This window comes from Theobroma cacao, chromosome 3 (genome assembly GCF_053813885.1).
Source record: "Theobroma cacao isolate CCN51 chromosome 3, ASM5381388v1, whole genome shotgun sequence".
In the NCBI taxonomy this organism is placed as follows: domain Eukaryota; kingdom Viridiplantae; phylum Streptophyta; class Magnoliopsida; order Malvales; family Malvaceae; genus Theobroma; species Theobroma cacao.
In genome coordinates, this window is record NC_142641.1 from 46,108,921 (window position 1) to 46,126,660 (window position 17,740).

Consider the following 17,740-nt stretch of genomic DNA (forward strand, 5'->3'; position numbering starts at 1 on the left):
ACTCTGCCATTATCCTCATTATTCTGAAACGGTTCTCAAAACTCTGAAATTATTATCTTCATTATTCTGAAACACAATCTTTTAGCAAGAAAAGATGTGGTTAAAACAACTTCTGATTTATGTTTCTTCAGTCTTTTGTAGAACAATTTTCTTTTTTATCGAGTTTGTATAGAAGGAAATAGCATTTCAAGGCAGAGGGAAGGAAATGATGATGATGGGAATTTTATCATTTCACCGGTAATCCCTACAAGAACAAGTGCCATCTTTAAAATGGTGGAACCGATTACGATCTCTTACTGTAATTTCACGTTCATAGATGAGGGATATTAGTTTGGTATACGTATGACAGTCATTGCACATCCTGAGGTTTCTAGCTATTCTTATAGGAGAACCCTGAGATGTATGTATGAGCGCAAATGCAATTGCTAACTTCTGACTATGGCCTTTCAGTCTCTGTCTCTTCTCTTCTTCATCTACATCAAGCAATACCTGTGATGTATCTGGGGAATAACCTTCAAATTTTAGCTGCCATTCCATCTGGTGAATCATCTCGTAGACACTTACGCATTGAGGATGAGACGTGTCTTGTGAAACAAACTTGTGGATTCTTCTCCCCACCTCAACCAGGCTAAAACCTGGCACCTGGTGCAAACCCTTTCTCGCCATTTCCACCCGAATTTTAGCCACCTCCTGCCACCTTTGAGCTCGTGCATACATATTTGACAGTATCACATAGTCACCAGGATTTTGTGACTTTGACTGGAAAAGATGCTTAGCTGCAATCTCTCCTATTTCCAAGTTACAATGAACTCTACAAGCACTGAGAAGGCTCCGCCAGACCACATCATTGGGCTTGATAGGCATGCTCTTGATAAACTCAAGAGCTTCATTGATCATCCCAGCTTTTCCCATGAGGTCTACCATGCAACCATAATGCTGAACTGTTGGTGTTATACCATGCTCAGATTTCATTCTGTCAAAGCATCGGAAGCCCTCATCAACAAGGCCAGCATGACTGCAAGCACTTAATACACCCACGTAGACAACATCATCCGGGTCCAGACCATCTTTGAGCATCTCTGAGTATATCCTTAGAGCTTCCGCACCATGTCCATGCATGGCAAGTCCTGAAATCATTACAGTATAGGACATTTGGCTCCTGTTGCCCATTTTCCGAAAGAGTGATAGACCTTTCTCCAAACACCCGCATTTGACATACATGTCCATCAAGGATGTCTGTACTATAACATTGAGTTCACTAATGTTCCTCAGCAAGGACCCATGTGTGCACTTCCCCAAATCAAGAGCACCCAAATGAGTACAAGCAGAGAGCACAGTAACCAGTGTGCTTTCTTCAGGCCTCCAACATCCCTCACTACTCATGTTCCCAAACATCATCAAGCACTCGTACCATTTTCCAAAACTAGCATGTGCTGCAATAATAGCACTCCAAGAAGCAACACTCTTTTGATCCATTTGCTCAAAGATTGCACAAGAATGTTCTATCTCCCCACATTTGCCATACATATTGATCAAGCTGTTCTGCACATACAAATCGCTTTCAAGGCCAAGCTTAAATGCATGCCCATGAATTTGCTTTCCTTCTTCTTGTGCCTGTAAACAGGCACATGCCTTGAAAAGAGCAGGATAAGTGAAATTATCAGGCTCAACTCCTTTTTCAAGCATCTCATAATAAAAAACTAAAGCTTCCTCAAAGGTCATGTCTTTGACATGAGCTCTAATCATGGTATTGAATTCAAAAGTACCCGGTTCATCAATTTGTTGAAAAATTGAACAGGCATAGTCCATGCTACCACCATCTGAGAGGGCACACGCAGCCACTAGATTGCTTGCACAAAAGGAGTTCCAAAAGAAACCCCACTTGACGATCTGGGCATGAGCTTGCCTGAATTCTTCCATGTTCTTGCACCTCTTCAGGATAGAAAAGCACTCTTGCTCCTTCAACCTCAAACTCAACTCTGGGCTTTGTGGTGGATCTGCAGGTAGTGAAAAGAACTTGGTTTGCTGAAGGACTGAAGTCCCAGGCATCCTGTTATCTACATCATGGTTTACCAATCTAAACTGCCATATGGAATAATATGAGAACCATAACCTTCTTTTCAACAACAATCAAATTTCCATGTAAAAGAGGGACAGAAATTAGAGGAAAAAAGTGAAGAAAACAACATTGATGACAAAAAAGAGATGGGAAAATGACAATGTGAAATTTATGACCTTTGGTGCTAGCAAGGAGATCGGCAAAAGTGACAGAATTTGAGATTATGGTATTTAGTGATCTCAACTTGAGAAACACAGCTTGAAGTTGGACTGAAATCAGAACAAAAGTGAAACGAGAATGAATTTGCAGCAGCTTTGGAAGTAGTGTGAGAAGAGTTTATTAAAGGAGTTTGAATGTCATCCATGGGATTGAAAAGAGAATCCCAGCCAGGGAAGTTTAGGTCAGATTATGGGACGAGTAGATTCTGGATAGGATAATGTTTGGGAAGACTTTGGCTTCATTAGATTCCTTCTTCGAGTTTTCAGGGGCCTATCATATCTTGCCATCTCAGCACTATGGACCTATAAAACAACAACCACACGTCTGAAGGTAAAAAAACATATAAACCTGTGAATATGCTCCTGCCCCATGGTCACCTCAACTAAGAAAATATCAGCATGTTTCACTGCAAGAACAATCAGTTAATTTAAGGATGTTTCCCTGCACAAACCTTGTTACACTTCTGCAAAATAAATAGTTCAATCTTGTGTAGGAATTGAGGCGATCATAGAGCAGCAGGAGCATAGTATTCAAGCATTAAAATTAGAAGGAAAATTTATCTTAAAAAAATAATAAAAGTAAAAATGAAAGACACAAGCTTGATGCTGATCTAAATAACTTACAAACTTTAGGCTTAGTTAATCTTGGACCAGGAGAACCCAAAAGCGTGGAATATAAATTGGGTTTGGTGTTCAAATCCCATACATGCTTAGGCTAAGATTTTCAGCCCATTAACCTCTAGGAGTCAAGATCCTGAAGGCTTGGGCCATGGCAGCCGCGGTAGCCCTAGCTGACGTTTTGGTGAACACTAGGATAACTGGCTTAGAACTAGGAACGAATTAACCTTCAAAATGATTGATCCAATTCTGAATGGTTCACATCAAATGTGACGGGTCTAGGATACCTGGTTTGTTGGAGGGAAGGCATTGGTCGAGTATCGACCGTACAATAGCAGGAGGCCAGGAGCTGAGCCGCATCGATCCCTCCATTTTTTTTTTTGGGACCCTTTACATTCTGAATTCTCTGCATGCATTCATGTTCATGTGCTGATAGTAGGTAGCAGAAATGATTATTACCATCCTGCATTGCAAGGACTTAGAACTCCCTCCTCTTTTTTTTCGTTTTCTTTTTATTGTTTCCATAATCAAAGATTCCAATTTAAAATTTTCAAATCAGAAATAAGGAGTCGATACTATTGAACTATTGTTTTCACAGAGAGCAATGATTGTACAACCTTTTTCTTTATGTGTATATATTGCTTCAATTCCTTGGTTTGGCTCGAATCATATTGATACCTAGTTTCACCATCTCCATAAAAGTACGATGCATTTCATTTTTAAACGTACTAAGTTTGTATCCTTAGACAGTGTTACAATAGACCGTGGAATAGATAAATAGAATTTTTTTTAACGACTCGTAAGATATTTTATATTGTATAAATATTTTTTTAAAATGCTTGAAATAGTGGAATATATTTTCATACTCATGACACTAAGAGAAAAAGACTAAACCTCTAAAAGAATCCTAGAAAGCAACAGCAAATGGGGTCATCCTCAAAAATATTTGCCAGCGGTAGATCTCCCCATAAGGTTTGTCCACCCGGAGGCTCCAACCCGACCATCTGACTATGATTCTAAGCTAAAACCATTGTATAAAAAAAATAAGGAAACAATAACAAATTAAAAGTGTTTAAATACTTTAATTAAGCTGTAAGAATTCTCGAACCCCAACAACTTGAAGAAGAAGAATAAAATTGTTTTGACTCAAAAATGGCAAAGAACAAATCGAGAAAAAATGGTTTAGGTTTAGATTTAGGTCAAAGATTTAGGCTAGTTGGAGCCTTGGGTGCTTTCATGGGTCGTTGCATAAAAATATGAAAACCATGCCCTTTTCTTGAAGCAAATCAAAAGGCTGTGTTTGATGAAATGGACTAGGCGAAAAGGGTGACCAAACCCATAGTCAAGGGAATGACATGTTACCACGAGATGTAAAGACAAAGAAAATGGTCCCAAACCAATGATAAAATACCAGTGCAGCACCCCAATAAACCCTGACTGTCTTTGTTTGTTGGGACACTTCAGATCACATTTTCCTTTCTCATTCAATGGTCCCCATTTCACATTAATTACCGTCCTCTCTCATGTCCCCTTTGCCAATTTGTATTCATTGACTATCATATTTGACATTATTAATTTTCTTTACCTTTTAAAAAAGGAAAACTATGTACTATTATATACTATTTTTTTATATTTATATTATAATTTTTCTAAAAAATTTAATATAGAATATATTAATATCAAAAATTTTATTTTATAATTTTATAAAAATTAAAAAGATACAAACATTTAAGAACAAGTGGGCTATCCATTTGTTTATGGTCAAACTCAAAGTGGCATACCTTTTAGAAAATAAAACATTGCCTCACTCTAGTACTGCTCCCTCCTTCACTTGCATTATCCAAGGTACTTTCAACTTTATTTTTCCTTTTTTTCTTTTTTCTTTGCAATTTTAGACTTTATATATATATATATATATATGACGAATATGATATTTTTTATATTGATTTCATTAAAATTAAAAAAGAGGTTAAAATTCAGACATTAAAAGTTAAATTTCATCTTTTTTTTTGTATAAGAAATAAAAATATATGACTAAAAAAATTCAAATATATTTACTACTATAATTGTCCCTTTTCTTTACACATGGATGCACACAAACACTTATATATAAAGAATGGAAATTATAAAATAATTTTATTTAATTTATTTTTTAACAATAATAGGTCGAATAAAATATTTTATTTTATTATTTATATTTTAGGTTGAAAGAAAGAGAATTCAATTTTTGCTATTTTGAGTAGAGTTTAAATATATTATTTGAGTCAAATGATTGGATATTTTAATATTTGTATGAATTATTGGACGATATAAAATATAAATTTATTTTTTTTCCTATGGTTAACTATTATATGTTTTTTGTCATTATATAAAAGATCACATCATGTAAAATTGATTGCACGAAATATAATTTTAAATATCTTACTTATAAATTATGAAATTATAAAGGCCATATCAGGATCGAGCCCGGTCCCATCCAGGTCTAACCTGGCCCATACCTGAACCACAATTTCAACGCCCCCCCAAACAAGAAAGATGGAGGAGTATCTCCCACGCTCCTAAGAAGCGCGTGACCCAACAAGCCTCCGGAGAAACAAATATCTTGGTCGTGCGGTTCGACATCACTTCCACCAAACGCGCGAACGATACGAGAGTGAAAATCAACCCCCACACGAGCTCACAACACCGTAACTACTCATACTACTGTGTAAAGAAAATAAACCAAAAAAAAATATGAAAGTGGGGCCCACGTTTCTCTCTCCCTCTCTGCCTGTAGTTTTCACCGTCACCGTATCATCATACTCTCTCTCTCTCTCTCTCTCTACAGTTCTCTCTCTACAAATGGCTTTCTCTTTTTTGTGCAGAGGGGCTTTTAAAGGTTTAGTAAATTTTCCATCTGGGATTTCGTTTCTTTGAGTTCTTCAAAGCACAGAAACGAAATAATTCAAAGAAGCTCAGAAAGCAAAGAGCTTTTCTAGTTTTCTTCTCCTTCTTTAAGTTTCTTACTCATAGATTTTTGAAGCCGGGCTTCTTTCTCTCTGAGATTTACTTTCAGTTTTTGTCCTCTTCTTTCAGGTATCTTTTCTCTCTTGACTTTCCCATTTTCTTTCTACACTTTGCTTTTATCTCCAATCACTTTAGAAAGTGGCAAGATGAGCTCAAAAAAGGGTATTTTATCATTTTCTTTTTGTTTTGATCCCTTTTTGCTGTGCTTGAATGAGCCTTGGTTTTTCAGCTCCTAGGGGTTTTTTTTCTTTTTTTTTTTCTGGGTCTGGTATACTACTATATTTGTTTGACCCTGATATTTCAATGTTTGGACAAGTATAAGTGGCTTTTCCTGTGTCTTGAAGCTTCACGAGCTCATATATGACTGCTAAAGTTTTTGACTGTTGACTGATTCAATTTTGTTGTTCTAATTTTCTTTTATTGTGCTAGTTTTAGCTGAAAAGACTTGCAAGGCTCTCAAATATTTAATTTTAGTTCATATTCAGCTTGAAATGTCTATTGTTTGACTATGAATAAATTCAATCTTACTTCTCTCTCTCTCTCTCTGGCTTTCTTTTAGTTAAAAATGTCCTATATTTTTAACATGAATCTGTGTTATTTGACTATTATTTTAACAATATTGTATGGCTTTAGTATATTGTAGTTAAAAGTCTTCTCCTGGACTTATAAGTTGGAATGCCCTTTAGTTTCGATTTTAATTTTTCTTATCTGACAGCCAATTGGTTTAGTTAGTTGCTTACCAGGAGACTAAATGTTTCAGGCTTTCAGCTATATGTAGGTCAATTGAAATTTTTAAAAAATGCCAACATATGCGGTGAATATGCTTTTGCTTCATTTAATTCGGGTCAAATGATTGATCTTTTCCAATTTATCCTTTCAAACTTGAAGGCTTTCATAGGTTGACAATTTATATGTTGAATTCTGGTTGTGCGGTGGCTATTTCTGGTTTCATTTCAAGTAAGCATCGCAAAAGGGCCCCAAGAATTCACTGTTCTGGTGATTGCTTTCCAGGTAATTTGAGTTGCAAGTTATCTTCTCATGTTATTCTGTCAGAAGCTACGAGGATGTCCAAGCTAATATCTGAATGTTAAAGAGCATAGTTGGATCAATATGGCTAATACTTGAGAAATTGTAGCTTGAGACTCTAGCCCGGCATATAGCACTTTGGTTTTATATTGGAAGAAATGGAGCAGAAGGAGGGTGAGAGTTGGAAAGAATTGGTCAGAAAGATGCTTCCACCAGGTGCCTCTCTCCCAGAAGATTCATCAGAGCTTGATTACTCTATAGCTATGGAGTATAAGGGTCCTCCAGTTGCTTATGAAGTACCCAGAGTTGAGCCTCTTGATGTAAATTCACGTGCTATTCCTACTGCAGAACCACTATCGGAGTCTCAAAGGTCAGTTGCTAATGCTGGTCCCCCAGTGATTGAACCGATCCCCTTACCAGTTTCTTATATTGCTGGTGTCACAAGTCCGCCTACTCAGAGTCCAAGGGTTTCAGCAAGCTCTGAGTCAGTAGTGTCTGTGTTGCAAAACCCTGATTTTTCTTCAGCTTCTCCTTCAGCTTCTCCTGGTTCAGTTCGCAATCCTCAGAGTAATCCTCCCAAACAAGTTAATGAAGTAAAGAGAGTGCCAGTTGTCACATTTAATACAGTTGAAAGGTCAGAGAGGAAAGAGGTGGATTTGGAGAAGCCAGTTTTTCCTGAATATGTTGGGGTTTCAAAAGAAAAGAAGAAAAAAAGAAGAGTTTGTTATCGTTGTGGTAAGAGAAAATGGGAAACCAAGGAATCATGCCTGGTTTGTGACGCTAAGTATTGCAGCAATTGTGTGCTTAGGGCAATGGGCTCAATGCCTGAAGGACGGAAATGTGTGACATGCATTGGCCAGCCAATTGATGAATCAAAGCGGTACAGACTAGGTAAACATTCTAGGCTCTTGTCCCGATTACTCAGTCCTCTGGAGGTAAAACAGATCATGAAAGCGGAGAAAGAATGTTCTGCTAATCAGCTCCGACCAGAGCAGCTAATTGTGAATGGATTTCCGCTAAAGCCAGAAGAGATGGCAGAATTACTTGGATGCCCTTTACCTCCTAGGAAGTTGAAGCCTGGTAGATATTGGTATGACAAGGAATCTGGTCTCTGGGGAAAGGTAAGTTCGTATTTGTGATATGGTATTTTATATTTCACTTGGCCATCTGTAATTGAACAAATAAGAATGGTAAACATCCAGAAGGTGGGGACTTGATTTGATCACCTCTTCTTATTGATTTGCAGGAAGGAGAAAAACCAGATCGGATTATTAGTTCAAACTTAAATTTCACTGGGAAGCTTATGCCTGATGCAAGCAATGGCAATACTGAAGTCTATATCAATGGTCGGGAAATTACGAAACTTGAATTGAGGGTGCTAAAGGTAATATATAAAAGCTATTATCCAAGTAACTTGAATTTGTAAAATCATTAATTTCCCTTGTTGATTCTTTATCATAACCATTTAGAAGTAACAGATTCTTTTTAAGAAACACTAAAATGTCTCACTCTTCTGTATTATGCATTTTCTTTTTGACATCTTAGTATCTGTTTAGCATCAGCATCTGATAAAATGTGAATGGGAATAAAATGTTATATCAAAGGCATTTCTTCATTTTATTTTAATTAATTATTGATGTATCCCTTCATTATTTTCAGTTGGCAAATGTGCAGTGTCCACGTGACACTCATTTTTGGGTCTATGATGATGGGCGGTATGAGGAAGAAGGTCAAAATAACATTAGAGGAAACATTTGGGAGAAGGTATGTAAACTTCCAACAGCCTAAATTGTGTCATGAGTATTCTATGTGATATGATTTGGATTTGGATTTTGCTAGACAGGCATCAACTCGTTTTGTCAGTACCTTGTTCTCTTTGCCTGTGCTCCATGGTCAACCTCAAGGACCAAGAGAGGAGGCTAGCAATTATACTACTGTTCCAAATTACCTTGAGCAGAAAAAAATCCAGAAGCTTCTTCTACTTGGGCTTCAGGGCTCTGGAACCAGCACCATATTCAAGCAGGTTTGGCCTTCTATTTGTTGCTAATTGACTATTTTATTCCAAAAATTATGCTGTATGATGCTATTCCAATTAAGTTTAAGATGCATGGAATATACAATTAACATCACTTGAGAAATTTATTGCCTAGATGGAAGTTGGCATGTATATCTTGCATGAACATGAAGAATGTCTGTTGTCCCATTCCACTAGTAGATGTGGAATAACTAAGGATGTGCAGTCTATGCAAACTTTAGAATTATGGTTTGGCATATAGTTCAACAATGTTTTTCCATGGCATGGGCTGGCTGTTTGGTGGGATATGAATAAACTGTTCTGAATTTCCTTTTTCCTTCTTGCTTTCTTGGTTTAGGAACAATTGGTCTTATGGTGTGTGGATGATTAAGCCTAGGGAAAATTCTCCATTGCTCTTAACTGATAAAATCCAGTGACTAGCATCTTCTAGAGAACTATGTCATTTACCAAATTCAGCATACAGAAGTAGTCGTTACTGTCTTTCCGTCCAGTTGATGCCATTTCTCTAATGTTCACTATGCATTATTGCACAGGCAAAATTTTTGTATGGAAATGGGTTTTCTGCAGATGAACTGCAGGATATCAAGTTGATGATCCAGAGCAATATGTACAGATATCTTAGCATATTGCTGGATGGGCGGGAGCGGTTTGAGGACGAAGCTATGTGTCAAATACGAGAACTAGGTTCCGATAATCAGAACTGTGAAGCAAGTAATGTTTGCCAACATCCAAACTTTTTCTGACTTTATATATAGTCTTGAGCTTAAGTAGAACTTGTTACTTCCAAATAAGACATTTTATGCCCTAGAGTCTTTCATGTGCAGACTGCTTTGTTCTGTTTTTTAAGTAGCAGAGAGGGAAGGGGGAAAAAGTTTTTGACATGTGCTTTGTAGAAGTTTAGTACATGATGATGCTTCAAAGGTCTCTCACAGTGGCCAAAAACAAAAAGAATCATTTAACATCATTGCAACTCTTTCAACTTATAAATGATACCTTAATCTTGTTACAGATGGAGAGGTCGATTTTGGTGAAACTAACCAGTGTGTCTATTCTATCAACCCAAGGCTAAAGCATTTTTCTGACTGGCTGCTGGACATTATAGCCACCGGGGATTTGGATGCATTTTTCCCTGCAGCAACACGTGAGTATGCTCCATTAGTTGAGGAGTTGTGGAAAGATCCTGCTATACAGCAAACATATAAAAGAAAAGATGAGCTTCACTTTCTTCCAGATGTTGCAGAGTATTTCTTAAGCAGGGTATGTCATCTTATTTTTTGTTGACTTTGTGGCCCCATGTTTTACATTTTATGTTGGATATATTGATTTCATTGTTGCCAAATTTTATTACTGTCATTTGATATTTCTAGTTATTCAACTCGAAGAAGATTCCAAAACAAGTGAACTCAATTCCACAGCAATATCTGTGGCTTATGTGATATGCTTTTGTTTCCTTCAGGCTGTTGAGGTGTCAAGCAATGAATATGAACCTTCTGATCGTGACATTCTTTATGCTGAAGGGGTCACCCAAGGGAATGGTTTGGCTTTCATAGAGTTTTCACTCGATGATCGTAGTCCAATGTCCGAAACCTACACAGACAATTTGGAAGCTCCCTCCCAGCCCCTGACCAAGTAATTCTTTCCTGTGATTCTGTTATTGTCGTGTATGAAAGATTTTCAGATTTGTTTCGGTATCATGTAGCTATCCACTATTCTGTTCTTTGTCAATAGGATACGTGTTTTTTCCTAATATTCATACTCGTACATATTTTAACCCCAAAGCATATGAGATCTTTAATCTCTAAGCTACTTTTGCATTTTTGCTATTTACAGGTATCAACTTATAAGGGTAAATGCAAAAGGGATGAATGAGGGGTGCAAGTGGGTGGAAATGTTTGAAGATGTCCGTGTGGTAGTCTTCTGTGTGGCACTTAGTGATTACGATCAGATGTGGATAGCTCCAGAGAGTAGTGGCAGTGGAGCACTACTTCAAAATAAGATGATGCAGACCAAAGAGCTATTTGAAACAATGATAAGGCACCCTTGCTTCAAGGAGACCCCTTTTGTGTTGATACTAAACAAGTATGATCTCTTTGAGGACAAAGTGAATCGGGTGCCCTTAAGCACTTGCGAGTGGTTCAATGATTTCAGTCCGGTGAGGCCTCTCCATAACCATCAGTCCCTGGCTCAGCAGGCTTACTTCTACATTGCAGTGAAGTTCAAGGATCTTTATGCATCCCTTACTGGACAGAAACTTTTTGTGTGGCAAGCTAGGGCAAGGGACCACCGGGTGACCATCGATGAAGCATTTAAGTATATAAGGGAGGTTCTCAAGTGGGAAGAGGAGAAAGACGAAAACTACTATGGAGGAGAAGATTCATTTTACAGCACGGACATCAGCTCCTCGCCATTCGTGAGGCAAGAATGATGTTGCATTTGGAATTTATTTGTATTCTTCCATATATAATGAAAGTTGTAGAACCCACAAGCGCTTGCCTCTATGCTCTATCAAATAAGGATAGCGGTTTGTAATTTTTTTTTTCTACAATTTCGAGTAAATGATATCGGCAAAGGTGTGTCAGGTTGATTCTTTTTCATGCGTGGTTCATCAGCTCGTTTCCCAAACTGCGATAGTCTTGCCTCAAGGTGAGATTTTGAAGGGTGTATCTGCACTTTTCTCAAATGCAACATAATATAAACCACAAGCCAATAGCAGATGCGTTTCATTAAGGAATGCCTTTACATTTACCATCCAAAGCACCTGCGTTATGTTATTAGCAGATGGAACGGGCACTCTAAGGCCATTCTTTACAGAAGCTGATGAGTCCGAAGGGGATCAACTTGAGCTCAATGCAAATTTGACAGTGCACATGCAAGCCAAACAACCTAATTTATGAATAAAATGAAGTTTCTGAAATGAAACTGAACTAAAAATCCACATAAAAGTGGATCATATCTGATTGTATCTAACGAAAAATCCCAATACAAAAGTTGGAAGAACCACCTTAAAAAAGAAAAGGATGCTGTTTTCAAATCTGACCGTATCCTTAGGCATGCCAGTGCCATTGTAGATCCAACAAATGCTGAAAACTGAAAAGTACAAGAGCCGCTCCTTTGAGAAGAATGATTTAAGAAAAGGATCAAGTAGTATCTTTAAAGGAAGCATACAAAGTTGGCTCCACTCCCCACACGACTTACACTAGACTCCATCCTCATTGCTCACCATTGCCTTTCCTTTTTTGTTCTTTCTTCAAATTACGAAATTGTTACAATGGGCACAAAAGGAACTAGGGAAAAAAATCATGATGCAACAAGATCAGGCGTTTCAGCCTCAATCGATAACCAAGCAGTGTGTACTTTGCCCACCCAATTATCCAACCGGTCTCGCAAGGATTTGATCTGTGGTATTCCCAAAACTCTCGGCTGCACCCAGGAGACATGAACAGTTCCCTCAACTTGATCAATTATGCCCTCAATCAGATGAACCTGTAGTGAAGTTCTCATAAAGGTTATAAAAGTTACCTTTCGGATTTCTATCTTTCTAAACAACCAAATGTATATAATGATGCAAAGCCCATATGAAAAGAAATGGACAGAGTGGACTTCTACAAGTTTACCATAATCTTTTCTCCCATAATTTCAAGTCCTGAAAATTGTTTTTATTCTTTTTTATTTGTGTCCCTAATAATTTGTATTCCCCTTAGTTTACATCCAAAAGTTTGGCGATTAAGTACGAATTCTGCCACCCTTATTTCCTATCAAGGTGTCACGAAGAAGAAATTAACGAAAAAGGAAAAGGAAATGTGTAAAAACAAAAGACTGAACAAATCTGATGAATGTTTTAACTTACAGATAGGCTCTTCATGATAAGATGCTCAACATCCTCAATCGACAGTTTTGTTCGCTCAGCAATAACTTTTAATGGAATAGTTCGATCTTCGGATGGGCGGCTACAGGAAAACAAAGAGGAGTTTAGCTTTTAACTATACATACAGATATCAGCAACTTACTCTGACCTGGTCTATTAGAAGACACCTGCAAACAGACACACCTGAAGATAATCTCCATTAAGCATAGAATATTTATTTTTTCCAATAGCTTCTTCTCATTCTCAACCAAGGCTGGTTGAGCCCTCAATGCAGCATTGTGCACACGACACAATTCTTGATAGCGAACTAAATCCCCTGAGTTGAAGGCCTGGAGGATATAGTAAAGCCACTCAACTTTGGTACCCAGAAGACTCTTTATCTGTAAAAGATGCCAAGGATGTCAACATCTCAAACATAACAAAGGTAAAAACAGTAATGCAAAAAAATTCAGAAGGAACAAAACCTAAAACACTAGAGTGGCCTTTCACATCACCTCTAACAACATCCACAATGAAAAATAAGCATGGAACTGTAATAGCATAAAAGGAAATACAAAATGGAAAGAACCTCTTATCAGATGGACCTTTTCCATCACTACTTAGCCACCCTTGAAACTCCACATACATCTCATCAGAACATCATAAATGCCACATATTCTTAATCAAGCACTATATTGATAATCTCCACCAAAGTTTTGAAGAGCTCTCTACAGACACGATGATCATCTACATTCTTCATCTAATGAAAGCTTGATTAAACAGCCCAAACTAGATTAAAACTAATATCAGATTTTAAATGAAAAACCAGAAATAAGCCTCTTAATGAACCATTGATGGCATTATATCAGACAAATTGCAGTATCAGCCATTAAAAGTTAACTTATACATGCTTGACTCATTAGAAAAGGAAACAATAAACATGAATATCATGTAAATTAAAGAGGAGGGAAAACAACTGCAGTTACATGAAACTACTTTGCCTGGGAAAAAATTCAGATGCAATATATAGTGAAGTTAAGTAGCTTGAGTAAGTTGTTCTTACAATAGGATGAGCAAGCAGTTCTCCAAAGTTGTAGATTTTATCTCCCAAAAGAGCAGAAAGCGACAGATCAAATGCCAGATCCTATATAAGGAAACAGATTAAAATAAGATGAAATGAAGTCAAAGATAAATATATCTACTGACCAATTATAAGCTAAACAATACATACATACATACATACATGCATACATGTACACACACAATCTTTTTCTATAAAGTAATAAAAATAACTTGCTATGTTTGCTATGGTCATAAAAAATCATTATATATGTAATGATCTTCCATAAGAGATAGCTTGAGCTTGCAAGAAGCCATTGGCTATATCTGGTATAATACCAGGTAACTCTCCATTCCTCAATGCTTGTGAGGAACAACTAGAAAATGGGCAGTGCACTTTGGATGTCTGTTGAGAGGAACACAACATACTCAACCACTGAAGGCAAATGGTATGACCTTCTAAATTATATCAAATAGCCACTAAAAATTCAAATTGATTCCATCCAAAACTGCTTATTATTTTCAACGAAACCTTTTTAATCTAAAATAGGAGCACTTGCTTTTAAAAAAGTAAGAAGAATATGATAAAATAAACTATAAGTGCCATGATACTACAGATTCCCATCAAACTTTCTTTAATTTATTTATTATCCATCCATTTTTTATGACTGGGGTCTAAGGAAAGTCCAACCTAAGCCTTCAGCTGGAAAGCAAAATACTTAAGCATATCACCATCTCACGATCAGCTTTATAGGTATGCCATTTTTATGCAGGTTTTATTGTCAAGCGTATACCTGCCAACTCGAATCATAATCAGCTTTACAGGTATGCTATTTTTTATGCAGGCTCTATTTTCGAACATATACCTGCCAACTCAGTTCATCCATGTTAAGATAAAATTTTAGATATTGGACATAAGAGAAGGGATGCAGCATGAAAGAAAAGGTTCAAACTATAAAGACTTGAGTCTAGACATCAGAGGCACTGCTGCACAAGAATCAGGGGATAAAACAATTACTACAGAAAGCAATGATTTCTAGAGGGAACTCTGAACAACAAGAAGTTTGCAACATCAAAGCTTGATAAATGAGTAAAATTAATGAGCTCTGGTAATATCACAAGCCAGTAAAATTGTACTGGCAGGAAACATATAAAGCTATAAAGTATGAAGGCATACCAGCTTAAAAGATTCTGAGAGAGACTCCACTGATGTGTAAGCAAGATAAAGGAGAGCGCTTTTGTAGAATTCGGCAAATTCTTGGCGAAATTTATAATATTGAGATGAAACCCAATAATAGCTAGCATATACAGATGGATCAATGTCGGTCATACTGTCGAGAGTACTCTTTCCATCTTCAAGAAGTTTCTTGCACTCCTTTTGGTCACCCTGCTCGAGCTTGAATTTGGCAATTTGCATCTTAATATAGAGAATTGGCTCTTCTATGCGCTGCTCTCTAGTAGCCTGAAGCTTTTCGATCACCCCTTCAAGATAACAAATAGCAGCTTCTTTCTCTGCGTACTGCCGAGAAACTATGACAGCAAAATGTGCAAGCTTGAGAAGATTAATCTTGGTCTCAAAGTCAGTGATAAAATTATGATACAACTGTATCAGTGCATCTCCAGCCTGAAATTTAAGACAAACAAATATTATACGAAGTTAGATGACCTAGCCCATTCCAGAGTAATTATTATCCAAACAAGATACACTGAATGACCTAAGAGAACAACAATCAAACACGATTGAACCTTCCACTTGTACCGTACCAAACAAGAGGAAAAAAAAAAGTAACATAGATTGCTTGCTCCTAACAGTTGCCATTCTACAATTATGAAAAGAATCTTTTCCTAAAATAAAAGTGCAAAGCTTTCAAAGCTAATGTCTCACAATTCATATGCTTTAGCTAACTTCCACCCTTCACTACAGCTCATGTAAACCAGAAGATTTACTAGCAAAAATTTTACAAGCTAACAATAATTGCCCCTTTCATATCTCTCTTTTAAGCCCAAGAACATTACAATTTAAAAATAAGAGGCAAGACCCAGCTGTAAGTCTGTAACTACTTTCTTTAATCATCTTTGAGTTATTGAACATCAAAGAGACAAACATTTTTTTCTTTTCAATTTAAAACAAAATAAAAAGTAACTAATGAAAACGGTAGAGCAGAACTAAACACCCTAACAAGATCCCAAAATAAAACCCAATTCTACAACAAAACCCTAACCCCTCAATTAAAGACAAAAAAAGGAAAAGAAAGTAATCAACTCCACTCAAAAACCCCAACTCCCAAAATCTTAAACCCTAATCTGGAGATCTACAAACCCTAAACCCAAACAAACCGACACACAACGGCTAAAGAGAGAGCAAGAGAGGGAGACCTGAAAGACGGTGAGAGCGACGAACTGCTCAAGCTTGAGAGTGAGCTGGTGCCAGAGCTTCTTCTGATACAGATCTGCTAGAGAATTGTACCAGTCGGCTAGCTCTGGGTGCTCATTTCGAAGAGTCTCTAGGTATTCCAAGGCCGCCATCGATCCCGATTTCACCGCCACGGAGTCGAACACAACGAAATAGAAGATGAAGCGTTCGTAGTTTCTCTCTATTTATATATATTTGAATTATGGAAATGAAAAAAAAAAAAAAAAAGCTTTTGTTCTCTCTGTGTCTTGAGCTGAAAGAAAAGAATAACGAAACCCGAGAAAAAGAGGACTTATTTTCCGGGTCGGGTTGTAATGTTGTGTTGTGGTATATAGCGCTTTTAAACATCAAATGGGCCTGTTCGTAATGGCCTTTTCGGGTTACCTTGTGGTTGCACGTCTCTTGCCTACCCTTAAAATAAATATCTTTATTTGAGTCCCACGATTTTGTCCAAACTAATGATTTTGCTATTTGGGCCTCTCTTGATAAAGCCCAAAAAGGTCCAACAATATTTAGTTCAAATTCTATGAATTTATAGATTTGGCCCAACCCTAAAAAAGCCCAAATTGAGTACTTTTGGGTTAAATGTCCAAATTTTATAATACACCAAAGACATAATACCTACAATTTTTTTTAGCTTATTCAAAAAAATTCAAATAAATATTTATTCTGTTATTTTTTTTAATTAAATCCCTTACGTCTAATAGTTAATTAATTATTATTAATCAAAATGCTATTTATTATTTTATTACATGTCATGCTGACATGATATATTAACGTGATGATATGATATATTGATGTGACATAATAATATATGATCATAATTATAGGGCATGATCATGATCGTAACTGTAGTCATGGGAAATTCATCCTTGTTCCAAGAAAATGCTAAAGAAAAGAAGAGAGATTTGAAGAAGGATAACACAAGTTATGATCCCTTCCCTTATATAAGGAGGAAAGAGTCAGGTAAGCTTGCCAAGCCTTTTTATGCTATAGGTTTTTTAAAGCCACTGAATCAAGCTAGATCCACGTGGTGGCCTTTGATTGCCCACCATGTTGGAGATTAAATGAGGAAGGATGGAGGAAGCACGCTTAGGCTTTACCAATCATCATATTCATTTCTGAAAGCAACCTTTATCTATACTTTATTAATTAGTTGCCAAAATTCAGAAAAAGCTTTGGACAGTAACCCGTCCCACCGGCACAAATCAAACCCGAACCATATTTGGGTCCAGCAATCAATATAGGGTGTGGTGGAAGTGGAAAGTTGGAATTATTTCCCTCTGTGACTTCCACCCAAAGCAAAGTTATTAGTTATTATTATGCCTTTGGGTTTTCTTTATGAACCCCTCCTCACCCACTCCTCATACCAAGAACGTGGGAAGCTGAAAACGCGATGGTGAGCATCAAGGCCCTTCTTCTTTTCCTCCTGGTATTTGCGTCCCTGACAACGATCCATCCA

The 17,740-nt window shown here is 37.1% G+C and overlaps 3 protein-coding genes across 5 annotated transcripts; 1 reads left to right on the forward strand and 2 right to left on the reverse strand.

Moving 5' to 3' along the window:
• Positions 1–206: 206 nt before the first annotated feature.
• On the reverse strand, positions 207–2,475 carry LOC18606836 (Tetratricopeptide repeat (TPR)-like superfamily protein). 2 transcript variants are annotated; one of them, XM_088804400.1, is made up of 2 exons: positions 2,236–2,475; positions 207–2,077 (listed from the first exon to the last, which is right to left on the reverse strand). In XM_088804400.1, exon 2 carries the CDS (start codon positions 2,047–2,049, stop codon positions 232–234), a length of 1,818 nt encoding a protein of 605 aa, XP_088660526.1. In that variant the 5' UTR covers positions 2,050–2,077; positions 2,236–2,475; the 3' UTR covers positions 207–231. The 2 variants fall into 2 exon arrangements, with proteins under 2 accessions (XP_088660526.1, XP_017973405.1); XM_018117916.2 differs by lacking the exon at positions 2,236–2,475 and having other exon boundaries at positions 207–1,632; positions 1,767–1,965.
• Positions 2,476–5,725: 3,250 nt separating this feature from the next.
• On the forward strand, positions 5,726–11,556 carry XLG3 (extra-large GTP-binding protein 3). 2 transcript variants are annotated; one of them, XM_018117751.2, is made up of 9 exons: positions 5,726–5,970; positions 6,790–8,048; positions 8,174–8,311; positions 8,587–8,691; positions 8,771–8,950; positions 9,496–9,673; positions 9,972–10,219; positions 10,419–10,591; positions 10,793–11,556. In XM_018117751.2, exons 2-9 carry the CDS (start codon positions 7,086–7,088, stop codon positions 11,385–11,387), a joined length of 2,580 nt encoding a protein of 859 aa, XP_017973240.2. In that variant the 5' UTR covers positions 5,726–5,970; positions 6,790–7,085; the 3' UTR covers positions 11,388–11,556. The 2 variants fall into 2 exon arrangements, with proteins under 2 accessions (XP_017973240.2, XP_007040738.3); XM_007040676.3 differs by having other exon boundaries at positions 6,913–8,048.
• A 326-nt stretch (positions 11,557–11,882) lies between these two features.
• On the reverse strand, positions 11,883–16,543 carry LOC18606838 (26S proteasome non-ATPase regulatory subunit 13 homolog B). The gene is made up of 6 exons (XM_007040678.3): positions 16,242–16,543; positions 15,043–15,489; positions 13,870–13,950; positions 13,011–13,207; positions 12,810–12,909; positions 11,883–12,445 (listed from the first exon to the last, which is right to left on the reverse strand). The coding sequence occupies exons 1-6, from the start codon at positions 16,389–16,391 to the stop codon at positions 12,260–12,262; spliced, it is 1,161 nt and encodes a 386-aa protein (XP_007040740.1). The 5' UTR covers positions 16,392–16,543; the 3' UTR covers positions 11,883–12,259.
• Between the last annotated feature and the right edge of the window lie 1,197 nt (positions 16,544–17,740).

Bases quoted from the DNA above. Each gene is read 5' to 3' on its own strand.
- LOC18606836 (XM_088804400.1), bottom strand. From the start codon at position 2,049: ATGCCTGGGACTTCAGTCCTTCAGCAAACCAAGTTCTTTTCACTACCT.
- XLG3 (XM_018117751.2), top strand. From the start codon at position 7,086: ATGGAGCAGAAGGAGGGTGAGAGTTGGAAAGAATTGGTCAGAAAGATG. The intron at 8,951-9,495 runs GTTTGGCCTTCT...ATTATTGCACAG, and splicing joins CCAGCACCATATTCAAGCAG to GCAAAATTTTTGTATGGAAA. The intron at 10,592-10,792 runs GTAATTCTTTCC...TGCTATTTACAG, and splicing joins CCCTCCCAGCCCCTGACCAA to GTATCAACTTATAAGGGTAA.
- LOC18606838 (XM_007040678.3), bottom strand. From the start codon at position 16,391: ATGGCGGCCTTGGAATACCTAGAGACTCTTCGAAATGAGCACCCAGAG. The intron at 13,208-13,869 runs GTAAGAACAACT...CATCTTTTACAG, and splicing joins AACTGCTTGCTCATCCTATT to ATAAAGAGTCTTCTGGGTAC. The intron at 12,910-13,010 runs GTGTGTCTGTTT...GTTTTCCTGTAG, and splicing joins TTAATGGAGATTATCTTCAG to CCGCCCATCCGAAGATCGAA.